A 20,915-nucleotide genomic window follows, 5' to 3' on the forward strand; every position below is an offset into this window, starting at 1 on the left:
TGTCGAGGGTGCTTTTGGGTAACTGTCGTCATCCGTCCATCACTCCTGCCCTCCCTCCCTGAAAGCGCCGGCGGGAAATCAATTCGCGCACTTTTCCAGTCATTGACAGCGCGGACGCCACAGCACTGCGAGCATGGAGCACGCTGCGACCATCGCTGCAGTTGTGGCCGCTCTCAACGCCTCGCAGCTTATCATACACCTTTCCCTGAGGCAGATGCAGAAAAGTCAGGCGAGGAGGCTACGGCACCGCGGTGATGTCCTGAAGTCTGAGAGTAGCACGGACCTGTCAGAAAGCAGGGGACCCAGCGCCGAGGACATCGCGGTGGCAATGGGTCATGTTGATGCCGTGGAACGGCGATTCTGGGCACGGGAGACAAGCACTGAGTGGTGGGACCGCATAGTGCTGCAGGTCTGGGATGAATCCCAGTGGCTGCGAAACTTTCGCATGCGGAAGGGAACTTTCCTTGAACTTTGTGAGTTGCTGTCCCCTGCCCTGAAGCGCAGTGACACCCGGTTGCGAGCTGCACTGAGTGTACAGAAGCGAGTGGCCATAGCTCTGTGGAAGCTTGCAACGCCAGACAGCTACCGGTCAGTCGCGAACCAGTTTGGGGTGGGCAAATCTACCATGGGGGTTGTTGTGATGCAAGTAGCCAAGGCAATCGTTGATGTACTGCTGTCAAAGGTAGTGACCCTGGGAAACGTGGAGGCGATCATAGATGGCTTCGCAGCGATGGGATTCCCAAACTGCGGTGGGGCCATAGATGGAACTCACATCCCTATCCTGGCACCGGACCAGCAGGCCACCCAGTACATTAACCGAAAGGGCTACTTTTCCATGGTGCTGCAAGCACTGGTGGACCACAGGGGACGTTTTACCAACATCTACATGGGATGGCCGGGCAAGGTTCATGACGCTCGTGTTTTCAGGAACTCTGGTCTGTTTAGACGGCTGCAACAAGGTATTTACTTCCCGGACCACAAAATAACTGTTGGGGATGTGGAGATGCCTATAGTCATCCTCGGGGACCCAGCCTACCCGCTAATGCCCTGGCTCATGAAGCCCTATACTGGCGCCCTGGACACTGAAAAAGAACTCTTCAACTACCGGCTGAGCAAGTGCAGAATGGTGGTGGAGTGTGCTTTTGGCCATCTCAAGGGGAGATGGAGAAGCTTACTGACTCGCTGTGATCTCAGCGAAACCAATATCCCCATTGTTATAGCAGCTTGCTGTGTGCTCCACAATCTCTGTGAGAGCAAGGGGGAGACCTTTATGGCGGGGTGGGAGGTTGAGGAAAATAGCCTGGCTGCTGATTACTCACAGCCAGACAGCCGGGCGATTAGAAGAGACCAGCGGGAAGCGCTGTGCATCCGGGAAGCTTTGAAAGCAAAGTTCCTCAGTGAGCAGGGTAACCTGTGACTTTAAAGTTTGTGTACTGAGAAGCTAAACCTGCCCCCGTTTCTTTACCCAGGTAATGTTGACTATCCTATCCAGTTACATACCCCCTTCACCCCCCTTCCAACACACGTTGCGAAATAAAAATAGTTCTACTTTGTTAAAGCACACCGTTTTCTTTAATACTGTTTTCGCGGGAATTTTTTAAAACTGGGACGCAGACTGTGGTGCGGAGCGGGTGTAGTGTAGTGACGCGAATGCAGCTTCTAAACTCAAGGATTGACAGGCTCCGCTGCGGTGGGATGGTTGTTTCAACGGAGCCTGTCACCCCTCCTGATCGGGACTGTGTGTATGGGGGGGTCTATGTGACTTTGTGGCAGGGGGAGGACGGTTACAGATCCCCTGCTGTGTGGCTCTGTGATCCTGCCTAAGGACCGCCGCTTAAGATCTGTAACTGCCCTCCCCTGCCACAAAGTCACAGAGCAACCCACCCCCCACCACATAACATGAAAACAACCTCCCAGACTAACCAGGGTAACTAGTCACTGCATCACTGCACTGTGTATGTGCCCTGCTGCTGTGCCTGCCCCCGACTATGTACCCTGCCAAAGGTGACTGTCCTGTCCAATTACCAACCCCCTTTCCCATCCTCCTCCAAAAGAACATGATTGAAACAGTAGTTTACAGAAACGTATTTTTTATTATCAACTACACATGGCATTGGGAGGTGAAACTTGGACGGGGGCTTGTGTCAGGCGGGAAGGAAAGAACTTTTCAAATTTTGGGAAATGAGAGCCTTCTGCTACTAGAGCTCTCTGCAGGGGTGGAGTGAGACTTAGCAGGGACTCTGCTGCCTCTCCTTCTTTGCACTTTGGGTGAGGTGGGTATGGGACTTGGTGGCAGGGGAGGGTGGTAAGAGATGGACTGCAGCGGGGCTCTGTCCTCCTGCCTCCGTTCCTGCAGAACATCCACAAGGCGCCGGAGCGTGTCCGTTTGCTCCCTCAGTAGTCCAAGCAGCGTTTGAGTCGCCTGCTGGTCTTCCTGCCGCCACCTCTCCTCCCGATCCATGTTGGCTTGGTGCATTCGGGTCAAGTTCTCCCGCCACTGGGTCTGCTGTGCTGCCTGGGCTTGGGAACAGGACATAAGCTCAGAGAACATGTCCTCCCGTGTCCTCCTCTTCCTACGCCTAATCCGTGCTAGCCTCTGGGAGTGTGATTCCAGGCTAGGTTGTGAGACAGTCGCAGATGGGGCTGTGGAAATGGGAAAAAGGGAGTGAATTCCTCAGAAAGAAAAATGTAGTTGTGAACAAAGAACATAGTCTTTCTCTGTGAACAAGACCATGCACAGCACCTATCACATGCGCACTCAGCACAAGGTCGAATTTTCGGCCTTCGCATTCAGTGCCTGGGGTCTTGCACAGCACATTTGAGAAGCGGGGCAGCACAACGGAATTTCTGTTGCAGGCAGACATGGTAAGCCGTACACTTGTGGCAGTTTAAAACTTTTAGATTACCACTGCCCTCATTTCACATTTAAAGCTATCTCAGTTCCTGCAGCCAGCAATCCGGCAAGCGGGAACTCTGCCCCTGTCCCACCCCCTCGCGGCTGTCCCCGGGAACGATCCCTTTCAGCTGCCCCTCTCCCGCCTCCACCGCGTGGCTAAAAACCAGCGGTTACAGTTCTGTCAAGGAATGGGAAAGCAGTCCCAACACTAACATTCCCCTACCTAATTAAAAGCAGGTCACCATGGGCGACATCACCCTGATGAGGATCTCTGAGAGCGACAGACAGAGAATGCTCCGGGAAAGCCTCCAAAGACCAGGGCCGTATGCCGCCCTGCTATGCAGAGCAATGATTCCTGAGTACGTGATAGTCTCGTGGCGCGGCAACGTCTCGTACTTCGGAGGACCCAATAAGGCCACTCTCCCCAGGAACCTCATGGAACGGCTTTCAAGTTACCTCCAGGAGAGCTTCGTGGAGATATCCCAGGAGGACTACTGCTCTATCCCCGGACATATAGACCGCATTTTACTGTAGCTGCAGTAGCAGGGAATAAACAGTAGAGCGGCTTGTGCAGGACAATCACTGAAAACCGGACATTGCTAGATTTTTGTTCAAAACTTGCACTGCCCATGACTAAACCGTTAAGCGCATAGGGCACACTAATCATGAACAACCCATTCTTTTAATTGTTAATATTCCTGTTTTGTTAAAAATAAATGTTTAGATGTTTACAACACTTACTGGCTGATCCTTCACCAGATTCTGTGTCCGGGGTAACGGCTGGGGACGCTTGGTAGGGGATCTCTGTAAGGGTGATGAAGAGATCCTGGCTGTCGGGGAAATCAGCGTTGTGAGCGCTGCCGACTGCCTCGCCCTCCTCATCTCCTTCCTCATCTTCCACGTCCCCTAACATGTCTGAGGAACCGGCCGTGGACACTACCCCATCCTCAGAGTCCACGGTCACTGGTGGGGTAGTGGTGGCGGCCGCACCGAGGATGGAATGCAGTGCCTCGTAGAAACGGGATGTCTGGGGATGGGATCCGGAGCGTCCGTTTGCCTCTTTGGTCTTCTGGTAGCCTTGTCTCAGCTCCTTGATTTTCACGCGGCACTGCGTTGCATCCCGGCTGTATCCTCTCTCTGCCATGTCTTTAGAGATCTTCTCGTAGATCTTTGCATTCCGTCTTTTGGATCGCAGCTCGGAAAGCACGGACTCATCGCCCCACACAGCGATGAGATCCAAGACTTCCCGATCAGTCCATGCTGGGGCCCTCTTTCTATTCACAGACTGCACGGCCATCACTGCTGGAGAGCTCTGCATCATTGCCAGTGCTGCTGTGCTCGCCACGATGTCCAGACAGGAAATGAGATTCAAACTGGCCAGACAGGAAAAGGAATTCCAATTCAAATTTTCCCGGGGCTTTTCCTGTGTGGCTGGTCAGAGCATCCGAGCTCGCACTGCTGTCCAGAGCGTCAACAGAGTGGTGCACTGTGGGATAGCTCCCGGAGCTATTAGCGTCGATTTCCATCCACACCTAGCCTAATTCGACATGGCCATGTCGAATTTGGCGCTACTCCCCTCGTCGGGGAGGAGTACAGAAGTTGAATTAAAGAGACCTCTATGTCGAACTAAATAGCATCGCAGTGTGGACGGGTGCAGGGTTAATTCGATGTAACGGCGCTAACTTCGACATAAACGCCTAGTGTAGACCAGGCCTTAGATATAACAAGTGGGATGAATAGACTTATTGAAGTCTGCCACGTCCCACTGATTTTAGAATGGTTATGTTAAAGGATGGGTAGGTGATAAAATGCAGATGTGACAGCATTTATTTTGGAGTGTGAGTGTACGTCTGTATGATTGAATGAGGACTGAAAGATTAAAGGTTGAGGTGCCAGCCTTAAAATAAGACTGTTTGGCTGAAGAATACAGTAGACAAAACAGCCCGATAACCCTGAGGGCATGCTTGCCCCAGGGACAGGGGGACCGAAAAGCCGAGGAACAAGATAACAACATACTGTTATTTTGTCATTGCTGTGCCATCTGCGTGATTGACTATCCCCTCAAACGTGAGAACAGTGATTGATTATCACTTGAAACATGAGAACAGCATGACAAAGCAAACGCTATAAACTTGTATGAGGATAAATCTCTATAAAAACAGACCCTGAAGACTGAAGACTTTGGGTCTGATTCTGCAAACCAACCTCCAGGCGCATCGGATGCGCATCTGACATGGCCCTGCTCCACCCTCGTGTCCAGGCCACCTGGCCAGTGACTTGGCACGAGCAACTCCTAGGCTGGTAACTACAACAACATTGAAGAACTTGTGTGTGAGGGAATGAGATGTTCTAGCTATAACTGATTGCTTACTCGGATTCTTTCTGTATTCACAATAAACGTGGCATTTTGCCTTATCCCCTTTAATAAGATCCTGCTGGTTTTTATTTTATTGGTATAACATCTGAACATGCAGGCGCTTCAGGTTGGTAAACTTTTTTTATTTCATACTTCTTTCTTAAGGACTGCCTGTCTTCCTTCTGGACTATTCCTAAATTCTCATGTTTGAGGGGAAAATATAGTTGTTACTCTATGTTACTATCATTTTAGATGCAGTTGTGATAAAAAAAATAAATTGCTGAAATAAGCAGCTCTTCCTTTTACAATTTCACCTTTAAAGTAGTGCTGAGTGTCAGTGAATGCAATGAATAATACTAAATGAGCAGTAGGATAATAATAATTCAATAACTGCATTGACTTATTTTGTTTAGGAGAATCCATCCTCAACATTCGGGATTCTCAAGACTATCCAGCTTCAAGCTCACCATCATTTTCTGATGTTTCAAAATTATCTGCCCATAATAGTGTTTCTGTCAGATCATGTATGTCACATAGCCACAGTATATCACCTGTAGCAAAAAGAGAAAAAAAAAAACTCCATCATCCAGAAACAACCATAGATAAGTCATAAGAACTAGCAGATTACAAAAAGAGATAATTGATGAAAAAATTACCTGGTTTGTTTATGCAACAAATTCTCCTTTCCGTATGACTGAGAATCCACACTTCATTAACATGGTTCAGTCATTAAGACCAGGATACAGTTCACCCAACAGAGCAGATGTCGCAAGCAAATTGCTGGATAAAGCATATGAGAGAGAAATTGAGCAGTGTGCAAAAGGTCTAGAGGGTAAAATTGTTAACCTGAGTCTTGATGGGTGGAGCAATGTCCACAATGATCCTGTTGTATGTGCTTGTGTGACAACAGAAGAAGGGAATGTTTTCCCTACACAAACAATTGATACATCAGGAAATGCACACATAGCAGAATACTTACAAGAAGTAACAGTAAAAGCTATAACAAACTATGAAAAAAAATTCAAATGTCTAGTACGCAGCTTGGTCACAGACAATGCTGTGAATGTATCCAAGATGAGAAGAAATTTAGAAGAGAATGAAGAAAGTCCCAAGCTAACAACATATGGTTGCAGTGCTCATTTGATGCACCTCCTAGCCAAAGACTTCAGTGTTCCAGAAATAAAGGCTAATGTTGTTGAAACTGCAAAATACTTCCGTAACAACCACTTTGCAGCAGCTGCTCTGAAAAAAGTGGGAGGAATCAAGCTAACTCTCCCAAAAGATGTGCGATGGAACTCAGTAGTGGACTGTTTTGAGCACTATATCAAGAACTGACCTAATCTGATGAGTTTGTGAACAAAATTGTGAAAAAAATAGATGGCACTGTCACAGCCAAAGTTCTTAACATTGGGCTTAAGAGAAATGTTGAACACATGCTGAGTACCTTAATCCTATTTTTGTAGCCTTGAACAAAATGCAGGGAAATAGCTGTTTTATTATTGATGCTGTTGAAATTTGGAAAGAACTGAGTGAGATCTTAAAAAGAGAAATATGCAATGACAGAGTTAAATTACAAGCATTAAAAAAACAAATGAGACAAGCACTACCTCCAGCTCATTTTCTTGCAAATATTCTCAATACTTGGTACCAGGGTCAAACCTTAACTGCTGAAGAAGAGGAATTGGCTATGACATGGACATCCAGCAATCATCCCTCCATAATACCAACTATAATAAACTTCAGAACTAAGGATGAACTATTCAAGAAATAGGTGTTTGCTGATGACGTTTTAAAGAAAGTCACACCAGTTAACTGGTGGAAATCACTTAAGCACTTGGATTAAGAGACTGTTGAAGTGATAATCTCACTTTTAACAGCAGTAGTTTCTTCTGCCGGTGTAGAAAGAATATTTTCTTCCTTTGAACTAATTCATTCCAAACTGAGAAATCGTTTGGGACCTGAAAAAGCAGGAAAGCTTGTTTTTCTTTTCTAGATAATGAACAAACAGGAAAATGAAGGTGAAGACCACTGAGTTAGCTGCACAAGCCAATAGTTTAAGTTTCTCATGTTGACCTGGCTTACACAGTAGATTTTATTTTTGTGGTTTTTTTAAAAATATTTCATTTAACTATTTTAGTTAAAAACAATTTTAACAAAAACAAACCTGATTTTAAAGAACTTGAATGTTTAACTAAATTGAAAAATTTATATGCTTGTTTTGTTAAAATATTAGGTTTGCTGTTGAGTAAAAAAAAATCCAGAATACGTAATGTTATTGTTTTAGTTAAATAAAACAATTTAAATGTCTGTCTGGTGATATTCTCCTCCTAATACAGCATGGCAAAAAATCCTCCAAATATTAATGATTAACCTGTTGAATTGGCAATAGTTCACTTCACAATGACTTCATAAATATCTGCTTCAATCAATCTGCTTTTGGTAAATGAAATAACCAATCATTCATTTTCTGATATAGCTGTAAAATGAATCTGAAAAGTTTTCAAAATAAATCACTTCAAAATGTAGTGTGTACTGTGACAAAGTTCCTCCTCTATCTTGGTGGGTCCTGCACTTATTGGCAGATTTTCTTGCCTCAGACATTCACCATGTGGGTTGGGGGAACAGCCCAGAGACCTTCCCCTCTGGAAGAACCCACAGTCCAAGTCAATTGGGAGTTTTGGGGGGAACCCAGGCCCATCCTCTACTCCAGGTTCCAGCCCAAGGCCCTGTGGACTGCAGCTGTCTATAGTGCCTCCTGTAACCACTGCATGACAGCTACAACTTCCTAGGCTACTTCCCCATGGCCTCCTCCAAACATCTTCCTTATTCTCACCGCAGAACCTTCCTCCTGGTGTCTGATAACGGTTGTGCTCCTCAGTCCTCCAGTAACACATTCTCAGCTTCTTGCTCCCAGCTCCTCACACTACCACCACAAACTGAAGTGAGCTCCTTTTAAAACCCAGGTGCCCTGATTAGCCTGCCTTAATTGATTCTAGCAGCTTCTTCTTAATTGGCTCCCGGTGTCCTAATTAGCCTGCCTGCCTTGACTGGTTCTAGCAGGTTCCTGATTACCCTAGTGCAGCCCCTGCTCTGGTCACTCAGGGAACAGAAACCCTGTCTGACCTGGGAATCACTCTCCTGTAGCCCTCTGCCCTGAGGGAGGGGGCTGCTCCTCCTCTTTCTCTGCTACCTGCTTGCTGGCTGGCTGGCTGCTAGACCCACCCACACCCTTGGGTGCTGCTGCTCGAGCTACAGCCCCTTGGGGGGGGGGCTGCTGGCCCACTCCCCAAAGGAGGGGAGGGAGAGACCCCAACCATTGCTCCTGCGGCTGGGGATGCCACCACCATCTCCACCTGAGAAGGGTCCTTCCTGCTGGCCACCAGACTGCCGCCTGGAGCTGCTGCATTCGCTGCTGGGGAGCTGCTGGAGCCCTGAGGAGAAGAAGAGGACCATCTGCCAGTGGGGGAGCGTGTAGGAATTCTACAGACCACCATGTAGGGGGCCCTCCCAGACTGACTAACTTTTGAACTGTGCTCTTGTGGTGGGGATCTAGACTGTGTTTGTGGAGACACAGGGGGTGTGGCGTGGAGCCCACCCCCTGGTCCATCTGTGTCCCCCCCCCACCATCCCCCCCACCACCACCATCATCGTTGCCCCCTCCACCACCCCCACTGGCTATTCACCATCTGCCTTGAGCTCCTGCCTCTGGGATTTCAGCTGCACCCCAAGGCTTGCTACACCCTATTGCCACCATTGGGCCTGACGCAGCAGCCAGCTTGCAAGGACTTTCTTTTCTGTTGCAAGCGCACGTGGGTGCACGTGCCCCCCTTTTGGACTGACCCTTTCCCCCCTGCAACAACCCCCAGCTTTGTCCCTGCTGCCTACCCATTTGCCTTTTGCCCCTTCCCCTTGCCCCAGCCCCTCGCTAGCTCCAGTTTGTTTGTCTGCCCCACCCTATCACTCTACAGCCTTTGTTTGACCCGCCCCAGCTTTCGAAGCTAACCCCGTGGTTTCTCTGCCCCATTTCCCACCTGGTTGCTCCCTTCCCCCTGCGGTCCCCTTGCCCTGATTAACCCCTCCCCTCGTGCGCCCATGTCCCCTCCTATGCGCTTGTGCCCCTCCCCATTTTAGTTTGATTCTATTTCACTGCACCCCCCCCCCAATACTGTTATCTCCTCCCTTCCTTGGTGCAACAAGAGGAGCCGGAAACCTTTCCTGAGTCGGTGACTGATCCCTAGCCCTTGATAGCCCCCCCCATCCACCCCCCCTTTTTTGGCGCCCTCCTCCCCTGCCTACCGCCTAGCGGGGAGGAGTGGTCGACCTGCTTCCCCTTTCCCTACCCCCCCCTCCAGTGTTTGCTCTCCCCCCGTCCTCCATTATGGCAGGGGATGAGGAGAGTGAGACCCCTCGGGCAAACCCTGCTACCCCTCCTCCACCCGCCCCACCATCTTCCCCCCTAGCCTCTACCTCAACCACCGCTGCCGAGCCACCTACTACCACCCCTGCTGGAGCGCCGGCAGTGGTGGGTAACGAGGTGACCTCCGCTGCTGCCACGTCCCTCGCCCCCTCTGACTCTGGGGGAGTCCCCCCAGCCGGCAGGAAGGGCCAGGGCACGAAGAAGGGTAAAGGCCCCGCTAAAAAAGCCAGGCCCTCCGTGGCAGGGGGTGCCCCCACTGCCGCGGCCCGAAACAGGCTGTGGCATCCCTCCCTGCTGTTCCCTTTACCACCTCTATGGGTGTCCCACCCCCAGCTCCCAGGGCATACGCCCAGGTGGCGGCGGCCCCCCCACCTGCCGCTACGTCATCTCCCCCAACCACCGCCTCTGCTACCATCTATAGCGGCCGGGGCCCCTTCCCCACCTTGACCAGGAAGCATGGTGTCCGTTGCCTCCTGGTACCCACCTCGCCCCATGTGGAGACCTACCTGTGGGTGTTGGTGAGGGTGGTGGGGCCCACAGCCATTGTGGCGGCCTCCAAGATGTACGGAAAGGTCGTCTTCTTCCTAGCATCGGAGGCTGCCGCCTAGGAGGCAGTGGAGAAAGGCCTGTTGGTGGGGGACGTGTATGTCCCCCTGGAGCCGCTAAAAGACCTGGGCGCCCGACTGGTCCTGACTTCTGTCCCTCCCTTCCTTCCAAATGCCGCCTTGTTATCCGCCCTCTCTACCCTGGGGAGGCCGATCTCTGTGGTCAGCCCTCTCCCATTGGGCTGCAAAGACCCCGCCCTCCGTCACGTCCTCTCGTTCCGCCGGCAGGTACAGTTACAACTGCCGCCGGCGGCACGTGACGGTGAGGCGCTCGAGGGGTCCTTCTTGGTCCCCTACCAGGGGGCCCGCTACCGGGTACATTATTCAACGGGGGAGGCCCGGTGCTACCTCTGCCGGGCAATGGGACACGTCCGGAGGGACTGCCCTTTGGCCCAGCATGGAGGGACATCCGGGACCCCCGAGCCCCGGCAGGGCGCCGGCACCGTCATCGCCGGCGCCCCTAGCTGCCCGGCGCCCGAAGCCGCCCCTCCTCCTTTCCGGCCCACCAATGCTCCCGCTCGGGCCCAAGGGGTATCTCCCCCAGTGCGCCCAGATGAGTGAGAGGGCCCCGCCTCTGCCGCCTGCGATGTGGCGGGGCCTGTGGAGGAGGGTGAGGTAGGGATATTGCCGGGCATAGAAGAGGGCATGCCCCAGAGAGAATCCTCCCTCCTACATGCTGCCCCACCATTGCCTCCCCGAGTCCCTAAGCCTTCGCTCTTGCTCCCTGACCCAACTCCTGTTAGCCAGCCCCCGGATGATGCCATGGAGGGCTGGTCCTTAGTGCAGGGGAAGCGGGGCAAGCGGAAGGCTCGAGCTCCGCTCCTTCCATCTGATGCGGTAGCCCCCCGGAAGACCAGGAAGGGGGGAACCGATGCTGAGCCTTCCGCTTTGCCCCCGGGTGGGTTTTGTCCACCATTGCCGGCTAGGGAAGACGTGGCAGCATCGGAGGAAATCACTACCCCTCCTCCGGTGTCCCTTCTTATGGAAATCCCTGATGGAGCCCCTCTTGCCCCCTTACAATCTGAAGCCCCTGCACGCACCAAGGCGAGCGTCGCTTCGGGTGCAGGAGGGGAGAGCCCTGGGGTGGTGGAAGGTGATCTCCCTTCCATTTATGAGGAGATCGAGGCCCTGGGTCTGACCCCGGTTATCCAGAGGGAGGACGACCCTCTGCCAGCGGGCCTCGATCTGAGTGACCTCGCCTCGGCCCCCCTTTCCCTTTATTCCATCCCCTTACCCACTGCTTCCACTCCCGCCTCCGAGGAGCCCCTGGACTCTTCCACCATCCCAGCTGCAGATGGCACCCTGCTAGCGGCCGCCGAACCTCTTGAGGCGACGGCCAGTGCTGCGCAACCGGGACCCGAGTCGCCAGGGGACTCCCTCATGGCTGAGGGACAGCCGACCTCCTTTCTGGGTAGGGGCCCCATCGTTGATTCTCCACCTACAGATGCCGTGGCCTTACCATCTGCCTTGGAACACGAGTCTGGCATCGCTGAGGGCCCACCTCCCTCCCTGCAAATTCCTGAGCCCCTTTGTGGGGTGCCACCCCCCCACCCAGTGGCCTGGCTGCTGAGGCCCCCGATCCCACTATCGCCCCTTCCCCTGTCCCTATTCCTGACTCCGACCCAGCCCCTGTCACCGACCCCATCCCTTTCCTCTCCACTTCCCATGATGCTATTGCCAACCCTGAGGCCATCTCCTTTCATATCCCAGAGGATGACCCCCAAGGAGCGGCCTTTGTTTTTCCCTGTCCCGACCCACCAGGGGCTGCTGTTTTCCCTCCGCCGCCCGCCATTGAGTCAGGGTCTGAGGCGGGCCATTGTGGCGCCAGCCCATCGGACGCCTTGTCGAGGGTCTGCCCCCTGCTTGCCTGTCTCGCTGGGCCACGGGGCTGTGACAGGGGCCCCGCTGGGGGATAGCCATAGATCGATAACCCCACCCCCCCATACACTGAGAGAGGAGCTACGGGACTTCCTTGAGGACGTCCGTGGCTCCTGCAACAAGGTACAGCTTCCACTCCAGCGATGGGGGGATTTCCATCAGATCCTCCGGGCCGCGAGGGCCCTCATGGGGGAGGGTAAGAGGACCGGGAGGCAGGCCGCCGCGGCCTACCAACGGGTCCGCCTCTTCCGTGACTCCTTAATCGCTTATGGGGTAGGTCACGGATTGTTGCGCGGCCCGATGGAGGCCGTGGGTGTCTCTGCTAGCGGGGATCCCCCCCCAGCCCTCCTCATGGCACCGATCATCTTCGCAACATTAAACACCCGGGGCTGTAGGATGGGTCTCCGCAGGAGCCAGGTGCTCTCCTTCCTTTGGTAGGGGGGGTAACCTGTGATTTTCCTGCAGGAAACCCATACGGATCCGGCCGCTGAAGCTAGCTGGAGGCTGGAGTGGGGGGACAGGGTCTATTTTAGCCACCTCACAGTTCGTACGGCTGGAGTGGCGACCCTGTTCTCCCCCGACCTACGGCCCGAGGTGCTGGGGGTCACCGAGGCTGAGCCGGGCCGCCTGCTGCACCTCCGGGTCCGCATGGAGGGGCTTGTAGTTAATCTCGTCAACGTTTACGCCCCGACATTGGGCCCGGAGAGGTTGTGTTTTTATCAGCAGGCGTCAGCCTTCCTCGGCACCTTGGATCCTCGCGAGTGCCTGGTCCTGGGCGGGGACTTTAACGCCGCCCTTGAGGAACGGGACCGCTCGGGGACCGAGCAGCACCAGGCTGCCGTGGACGTCCTCCGGGAGATCATCGAACATCACTCCCTGGTGGACGTCTGGCGCGACCACCACCCGGATGACGTTTCGACATTCACTTTTGTCCGGGTGGAGGTCCATCGGTCGTACCACTCCCGGTTGGACCGTATCTATATGTCACGCTTCCATCTTTCCCGGGCCCACTCCTCCAGCGTCCAGCTGGCCCCTTTTTCAGATCACCATCTAGCCACCGTGACAGCCTCTCTCTGCGCGGAGAGGCCGGGGCCGGCCTATTGGCACTTTAATAATAGTTTGTTGGAGGATGTGGGCTTCGTGGCGTCCTTCCGGGAGTTCTGGCTAGCCTGGCGAGGGCAGTGGCATGCCTTTCCCTCGGCGCAATGGTGGTGGGACCTGGGGAAGGTGCGCGCCCGGCTCTTCTGCCGTAACTACACCCGGGGCGCCAGCCGACGGAGGGATGCGGCGATAGGGCAGTTGGAACGGGAGGTCTTAGAGCTGGAGAGGCGTCTGGCCGCCAGCCCCGGTGATCCATCCCTCTGCGGAGCGTGCCGGGAGAAGCGGGAAGAGCTGCGGACCCTCAAGGACCATCGGGCCCGAGGTGCCTTTGTTCGATCCCGCATCCGCCTCCTTCGCGAGATGGATCGCGGTTCCCACTTCTTCTACGCCCTGGAGAAAAAGAGGGGGGCTAAAAAGCACGTCACCTGCCTTCTAGGAGACGATGGCACCCCCCTCACGGATCCGGCGGAAATGTGCGGGAGGGCCAGGGCCTTCTACGCAGGCCTTTTCTCCCCAGATCCGACCGATCCTAACGCTTGCAGAATGCTCTGGGGGATGAACTCCCGACGGTCAGCGTGGGCGACCGAGACCGGCTGGAGCTGCCTCTCACTCTGGCCGAGTTCTCGGAAGCCCTCCGCCGCATTCCCACCAATAAATCTCCGGGCATGGACGGGCTGACCGTGGAGTTCTACCGCGTGTTTTGGGACGTCCTCGGCCCGGACCTTGTCACTGTCTGGGCCGAGTCCTTGCAGGGTGGGGTCCTCCCTCTTTCGTGCAGGCGAGCCGTGCTGACCTTATTGCCGAAGAAGGGGGACCTCCGCAATTTACGGAATTGGCGTCCCATCTCGCTCCCCAGCACGGACTATAAAATCGTAGCGAAGGCCATCTCGCTGCTGCTAGGGTCCGTGTTGGTGGACGTGATCCACCCAGACCAGACCTACACCGTCCCAGACCGCACCATCTTCGACAACTTGTATCCGGTCCGGGACCTCTTGGAACTCGGGTGTAGGGATGGTCTGTCGTTCACCCTCCTGTCCCTGGATCAGGAGAAGGCGTTCGACAGGGTGGACCACGGGTATCTCCTGGGCACTCTGCAAGCGTTTGGCTTCGGGCCCCAGTTTGTGGGTTTTCTCCAGGTGCTGTACGCCTCCGCAGAGTGTTTGGTCAGGCTCAACTGGACCCTGACCGAACCGGTCAGCTTCGGGCGAGGAGTACGTCACCCCACAAAGTCACGGGACCTTCTGGTCAACTTCCTCTTGGCTCTGGCTAAAAAAGCCATCTATAAAACCAGGGAGAGGAGGTTGGCCGATGGAGTGTCCTGTGACTGTGGAGCCTATTTCAGATCCTTTGTTCGTTCACGTATCCGGGCAGAGTTCCTCTCGGCGGCATTCGCTGGCTCCCTTGTCGCCTTCGAGGAGCAATGGGTGCTGTCCAAGGTTCTCTGCTCGGTGTCCCCGTCTGGTTCGCTTCGTTTGACCCTTTGACCTTACTCCTGTCCCTGTTCTTTTATTAGTTGTCCCTAATAATTTTTTGGTCTCCAGGTGCTGTGGACCCCCCCTTAGGCTGGGGGTGGGGATCCTTTAGCAGTGGGCGGGCTTTGCCCACCCAATTCCTGGATCCCAATAGGACCAGACTCCTGTACTCCACTGGTCTGGGTCTGTCACAGTACCTTCTAAAAATGAAACCAAACTATCTGAGTTGTGAAGACTATGTATTAAGGTTATAACAACCATCAAGAATGCACTTTTATGTAGAAATCCATGATTAAATGGAGTCTTCCTGACTAGTGATTTAAATCAAATCCACCCTGAAAAGTTGTTGGTAGTGACCACACCACTCTGTGAGATTACTGTGAGAAATAGATGGGAATTTTTTTTCCCACTCTTTCAAAGATCTGTTTTAATTGCCAGAGACTTTGTCTTATTGTGTGGGTGCTTCTGGAATAAAGTACTAATTAATCATTGTGACATTTAGCCCAGCACTTATAGTAGCACTTCAGATGTTTGGCATCCAGTAGGGTGCAAGTGGAAATACTTGCCAGGAGATATTATAAGAGCCCTCTAAATTGGAACCTTTATTTTAATTATGGGACTCTTATTTTGGTATAGACTGACCAGATAGCAAATGTCAAAAATCGGAACAGAAAGTGGGGGGGTAATAGGTGCCTATGTGAGAAAAAGACCCAACAATCAGGACTGTCCCTTTAAAATCAGGACATCTGGTCACCCTGTTTTGGTGCAGGGTACATAGTTTAGTTTCAGGCAACATCACTAGAAGCTTAACAGTATTAAAATGAAAGAGTGACTGGACACTGTTCTTAATGGTATGTGCTCAGATGTTTGACATCCATTTCCAGAGTTTACAGAGGAATAATCTGGGAGGCACTATCACTTTTTCTTCATTGTTTTTGAGGGATTATGAGTATATTTGGGGGGAAAATTTTGATCACTCTCTTTCTTCGGAAGGATGGCATGGGGTTTATAGGCACAGGCAATCTGGATTCTGTTCCTGGCCTTGCAGCAGACTTCCTGTATGATGTTGGGTGAGTCACTCAATCTTGTTAAATCTCAATTTTCTCCTAAGTAAAATACTCTTCTTGCAGCTGGGTTGTGAGGCTTAACTAATGCATGGGCAGTCACATGCTTTGAGATTGTTAGGTAGAAGAATCTATATTGAGCAAGACCTAAAACTTTTATTGCACCTCTACCCCGATATAACGTGACCTGATATAACACTAATTCGGATATACCACGGTAAAGCAGCGCTCCAGGGGGGCGGGGCTGCGCAATCCGGTGGATCAAAGCAAGTTCGATATAACACAGTTTCACCTATAACGCAGTAAGTTTTATTTGACTCCCGAGGACAGCGTTATATCGGGGTAGAGGTGTACTTATTGTTATTATTTTCACTATGCACTAGCATGACTGAGGGCAAAATTTGGCTCATTGGGGAAAAAACTTCATTTCTATTATTTTCCCCAATATGCCAAATTTTGCCCTCCATCTAAATAGCCCTAGCTCTTTGACTGGTCAGGTGGAAGATTTTTATCACCTCCCAGGAGCAGTGAAAGGGAGGGAGAGAGAGGATGCCAGCCCATCAGCAGAGCAAAAATGAGACCAACCCCATGAGCAATGCTTTGCCTCTTATAAGTTGGCTCCCAGGGTGTCTGCCCTGATTGCCTACCCCCAAAACTGACCCTGCCCTCAGTTCTAGTGTAACCTCATTGAGACATTTGTGTATTTTTGATTGGAGAACTTGGCCCAGTGTCTTGTTACTTTCTGGTATGTAATTATCCCTCCATATTTAGTCCCATTTATTTTATGTGCATTTTATAGTATTTTTCTCAATATAAAATCTACGTAGGGTTTTTAAACATGCTTTCCACAAAGCACATACAATCTTTCATTATAACCAGCTGCTACAAAATCTGCACTTTGTGATACATGTGCAAGAACTTGGTCACTAGGAAACAGATCTAGGGAGGAAATGTTGTCAAAAATGTGGGCCTTACAGGAGGTATTAGAACAAAAAATCCTTTTGTGCTGATGCATCGGTGAGGAAATTCCCTGAGCACAGCATGTACTCGCTGTTTTCTAATGTCCAAACTCACATCAGTGCAGAGGCCTACTGGAGCATTCTTTGTGCAGTTCTTGTGTTTGAAAACCCAGGAGATGAGACTAAAGGAAATCAGCAGAGCGAAGAGCAACTTTGCAGAGACAAAGAGGAAAAAAACTTATGCTCTTTCCGGACTCTAGTTGGGAAGTTGCTGATTTTGTATTAGTTCTAAAACTGGGCTCAGTTCATACTTCCTACCGCACAAACGCCTGGTGGCTGTACCTTGCTCTCTAGAGCAGAGACACAGCACCAGCAGGCTGTATTCAATTCCTGTTTCACTGACGACGCAAACAGCTCTCGCTCCCAATTCCCTACTTTGGGTGTACTGAGCATGCTCACCTGAACCTTCACTGTAGCCACTGCCCTCTCTCTGCCCTTACTTCTATATAGGATTTGCTGCCTCCTCTTTGGAGGGGTTTAAAAGGATTAAGGGGGGCAAATCGCAGCAGGGGGCTGTCAGGGTCTGAGCAGCGGGCAGAAATTTACTGGCCGGGGGGATCAATCTACTGTAGGTAGTGGCAGAAGAGGGGCTGGAGGGGAAATATCGGTGGTGGGGGGTAGGAGCCGGGGTTAAGCCTGGGGGGAGATGCTGCCAGACCCCGTGTGGGGACAAAACCCCCATTTAGGGAGGGGGAGAGGGGGGAACAGTGACCCCGTGGGATGAGGCACCCTCTGTGTTTGCTAATATAGGGGTGGGGGGGTGCAGAGGCTTTTTTCATTCTGCTGATAGGAAGCTGCATGTCAGCCCTGGAGCAGAGGGCGGGTTCCTGGGCCTGAGGTCTTAAAGGCACAGGCAGCCTAATTCCTAGACTGTCAAAGCTTAGGCCTACACTACGAGTTTAGGTTGACTTCTGCAGCATTAAATCGAATTAAGCCTGGACACGTCCACACGACAAAGCCCTTTTTTTTTTTTTTTTTGACTTGAAGGGCCCTTTAAACCGGTTTCTTTACTCCACCTCCGATGAGGGGATTAGCGCTAAAATCGGCCTTTGCGGGTCGGACTTGGAGTAGTGTGGACGGAATTCGACGTTATTGGCCTCCGGGAGCTATCCCACAGTGTTTCACTATGACTGCACTCTCAACTCAGATGCACTGACCAGGTAGACAGGAAAAACCCCACGAACTTTTGAATTTCATTTCCTATTTGCCCAGCGTGGAGAGCACAGGTGACCATGCAGAGCTTATCAGCACAGGTAACCAAAATGGAGTCCCAGGATCACAAAAGAGCTCCATCATGGACCGAACGGGTGGTACGGGATCTGCTCGCCATATGGGGAGACGAATCAGTGCTAGCTGAACTCCATAGCAATAAACAAAATGGCAAAATATTAGAAAAGGTCTCAAAGGCCATGAAGGACAGAGGCCATAACAGGGACACGCAGCAGTGCCGCGTGAAAATGAAGGAGCTAAGGCAAGCCTACCAAAAAGCCAGAAAGGCAAACAGAAGGTCCGAGGCAGAGCCACGAACATGCCGCTTCTACGCGGAGCTGCATGCGATGCTAGGGAGTGCAGCCACCACTACCCCAACCGTGTGCTTTGACTCTGTCAATGGAGAAAAACGCAACAGGGAAGCGGGTTCGGGGTACGAGGAAGATGATGATGAAGACAATGAAGATAGCTCATAGCAAGGAAGCGGAGAAACCGGTTTCCCCAACAGCCAGGATATGTTTATCACCCTGAACCTGGAACCAGTAACACCCAAATTCACCCAAGGTGTGCTCCCAGACCCTGAGGGCACACAAGGGACCTCTGGTGAGAGTACCTTTGTAAATATTACACATGGTTTAAAAGCAAGTATGTTTAATGATTAGTGATTAATTTGCCCTGGCAATCGCAGCCAGTACAGCTATTGGAAAAGTCTGTTAAAATGTATGGGGATGGAGTGGAAATCCTCCAGGGACATCTCCAGAAAGCTCTTCTTCATATACTCCCAAAGCCTTTGCAAAAGGTTTCTGGGAGGGCTGCCTTATCCTGTCCGCCATGGTAGGACACTTTACCATGCCAGCCCAGTAGCACGTAGTCTGGAATCATTGCATAACAAAGCATGACAGCGTATGGTCCCGGTGTTTGCTGGCCTGCAGACAACATCCATTCATTATCTCTCTTTGTTATCCTCAGGAGAGTGATATTATTCACGGTCACCTGGTTGAAATGGGGTGATTTTATTAAGGGGACATTCAGAGGTGCCCGTTTCTGCTCGGCTGAACAGAAATGTTCCCCGCTGTTAGCCACGCGGTGGGGGGGAGGGGTGAAGTGATCATCCCAGAGAATTGGGTGTGTGAGTGAGGGGGGGGGGGGCGGTTGTTGGGTTTGTGCAGCATGTTAACCCGGAAATGCTGAAAATTGCTTTCGGGCCACCAGATTCCATGGAACTACACGGATGAGCTGAGGATCTACCACAAACATTTTCTCTCACCTACCGCAGTCTTACATGAGTCTGCCTCCTTTGGTTCCAGTGAAGCCACTCCTGATTCATACACACAAGCAAGACAACTCACATCAATGTTTTCAGTGGCCATGGAACAGGTGCTAGTGGTCAAGCAGTGTAACAGGTATTGTTTTGGCACAGAATGAAAGTCTCATTCATCTCGTGCACACAATTTACACCCATTTAACTCCACAACTGGACCAGATTTTCTACTGGTGTAAATCACCCCAGCAGCAGTGACAGCAGCAGAGTTAATCTGGATTTGCATCGGTGCAACTGAGATTAGAATCAGACCTGTTTGTGTGCAAGCTGTGTGGTCACGGAAATAACTGACATTAATGAACAGATACTAAGTAAGCAAACTTTAATTAAAGAAATACAGAAAATTAATTGTTGGTGAATTACCTACACCCAGTCAGTCTCCTCAGGGCAGCTTTCATCTCCTTGTTCCTCATGCTGTAGATAACTGGATTCATGATTGGTGGCAATACGGAATAGAGAACAGCCACCACAAGATCCAGAGGAGATGGGGAGCTGGAGGTGGGTTTCAGATAGGCAAAAATGCCAGTGCAAACAAACAAGGAGACCACAGTGAGGTGAGGAAGGCAGGTGGATAGGGCTTTATGCCGTCCCTGCTCAGAGGGGATTCTGAGCACTGATTTGAAGATCTGAACATACGACACAATGATAAAAACAAAGCAGCCTAAGACTAAACACACACTAAATGCAAGAACCCTAACTTCACTCAGATAAGAGTCAGAGCAGGTGAGCTTCAGTAGCTGGGGGATTTGACAGAAGAACTGATCCACCATGTTGCTGCCACAGAAGGTCAATGCAAACGTGTTCCCGGTGTGTAGCACAGCGTAGAGAAGCCCACTGATCCAGGCACAGGTTGCCATTTCAACACAAGTTCTGCTCTTCATTATTGTCTCATAGTGCAGTGGTTTGCAGATTGCGATATATCGGTCGTATGCCATGATGGTGAGAAGGGAAAAATCTGCTCCCACCAAGAAGAGGAGGAAAAAGACTTGGGCAACACATCCAGCATAGGAAATGGATCTGGTGTTCATGAGGGAGTTGGCCATGGATTTGGGGACAGTGACAGAGATGGAGCCAAGGTCTAGGATGGACAGATTCATCAGGAAGAAGTACATGGGAGTGTGAAGGTGGTGGTCAAAGGCTATGGCCATGAAGATAAGAAGATTCCCCACCAGGGCTGCCAGGTAGATCACTAGAAACCCCACAAAGTGCAAAATCTGCAGCTCCCGAACATCAGAGAATCCCAGGAGAAGGAACATGGTGGTTCGGTTGGACATTTCCTTTCTCAGGATATTGTGTGATGGTTGCAGAGGGAGGGACAAGAGCAAGGGCCAGGATTAGATCAGTAAAATAACTCTCCTTTTTGTGAAAACCACCTTAATTTCCTTGAGTCAGACCCTTAGCTTGTGAAGATTGGTGTAATATCGGAACAAGGATGGGGAAAACAGTTCCACTGACTCCAACGTAGTTATTCCTGATTTACACTGGGGTGAGAGAAAGTAGAATCAGCTCAATGGACTCTAGTGCAGTGACTCCTAATTTACACCAGGGTGATGGAGAGGAAAATTAGGTACAACAGC

At 51.5% G+C, this 20,915-nt stretch overlaps 2 protein-coding genes across 2 annotated transcripts; both read right to left on the bottom strand.

The window, feature by feature from the left end:
- Positions 1-1,869: 1,869 nt before the first annotated feature.
- Positions 1,870-4,604, bottom strand: LOC135974746 (uncharacterized). Its single transcript, XM_065563264.1, has 2 exons — positions 3,638-4,604; positions 1,870-2,643 (listed from the first exon to the last, which is right to left on the bottom strand). The coding sequence occupies exons 1-2, from the start codon at positions 4,215-4,217 to the stop codon at positions 2,168-2,170; spliced, it is 1,056 nt and encodes a 351-aa protein (XP_065419336.1). The 5' UTR covers positions 4,218-4,604; the 3' UTR covers positions 1,870-2,167.
- A 14,567-nt stretch (positions 4,605-19,171) lies between these two features.
- Positions 19,172-20,612, bottom strand: LOC112061016 (olfactory receptor 14A16-like). Its single transcript, XM_024113414.2, has one exon. It carries the CDS (start codon positions 20,610-20,612, stop codon positions 19,698-19,700), a length of 915 nt encoding a protein of 304 aa, XP_023969182.2. The 3' UTR covers positions 19,172-19,697.
- Positions 20,613-20,915: the final 303 nt, after the last annotated feature.

Source organism: Chrysemys picta, chromosome 12, assembly GCF_011386835.1.
Source record: "Chrysemys picta bellii isolate R12L10 chromosome 12, ASM1138683v2, whole genome shotgun sequence".
NCBI classification, from domain to species: Eukaryota; Metazoa; Chordata; order Testudines; family Emydidae; genus Chrysemys; species Chrysemys picta.

What these genes read in the sequence shown, in the direction of transcription:
- LOC135974746 (XM_065563264.1), bottom strand. Translation starts at nt 4,217, where the DNA reads ATGATGCAGAGCTCTCCAGCAGTGATGGCCGTGCAGTCTGTGAATAGA. An exon ending in ATCTGGTGAAGGATCAGCCA is followed by an intron (nt 2,644 to 3,637) that starts GTAAGTGTTGTA and finishes CCATTTCCACAG; the next exon opens with CCCCATCTGCGACTGTCTCA.
- LOC112061016 (XM_024113414.2), bottom strand. Translation starts at nt 20,612, where the DNA reads ATGTCCAACCGAACCACCATGTTCCTTCTCCTGGGATTCTCTGATGTT.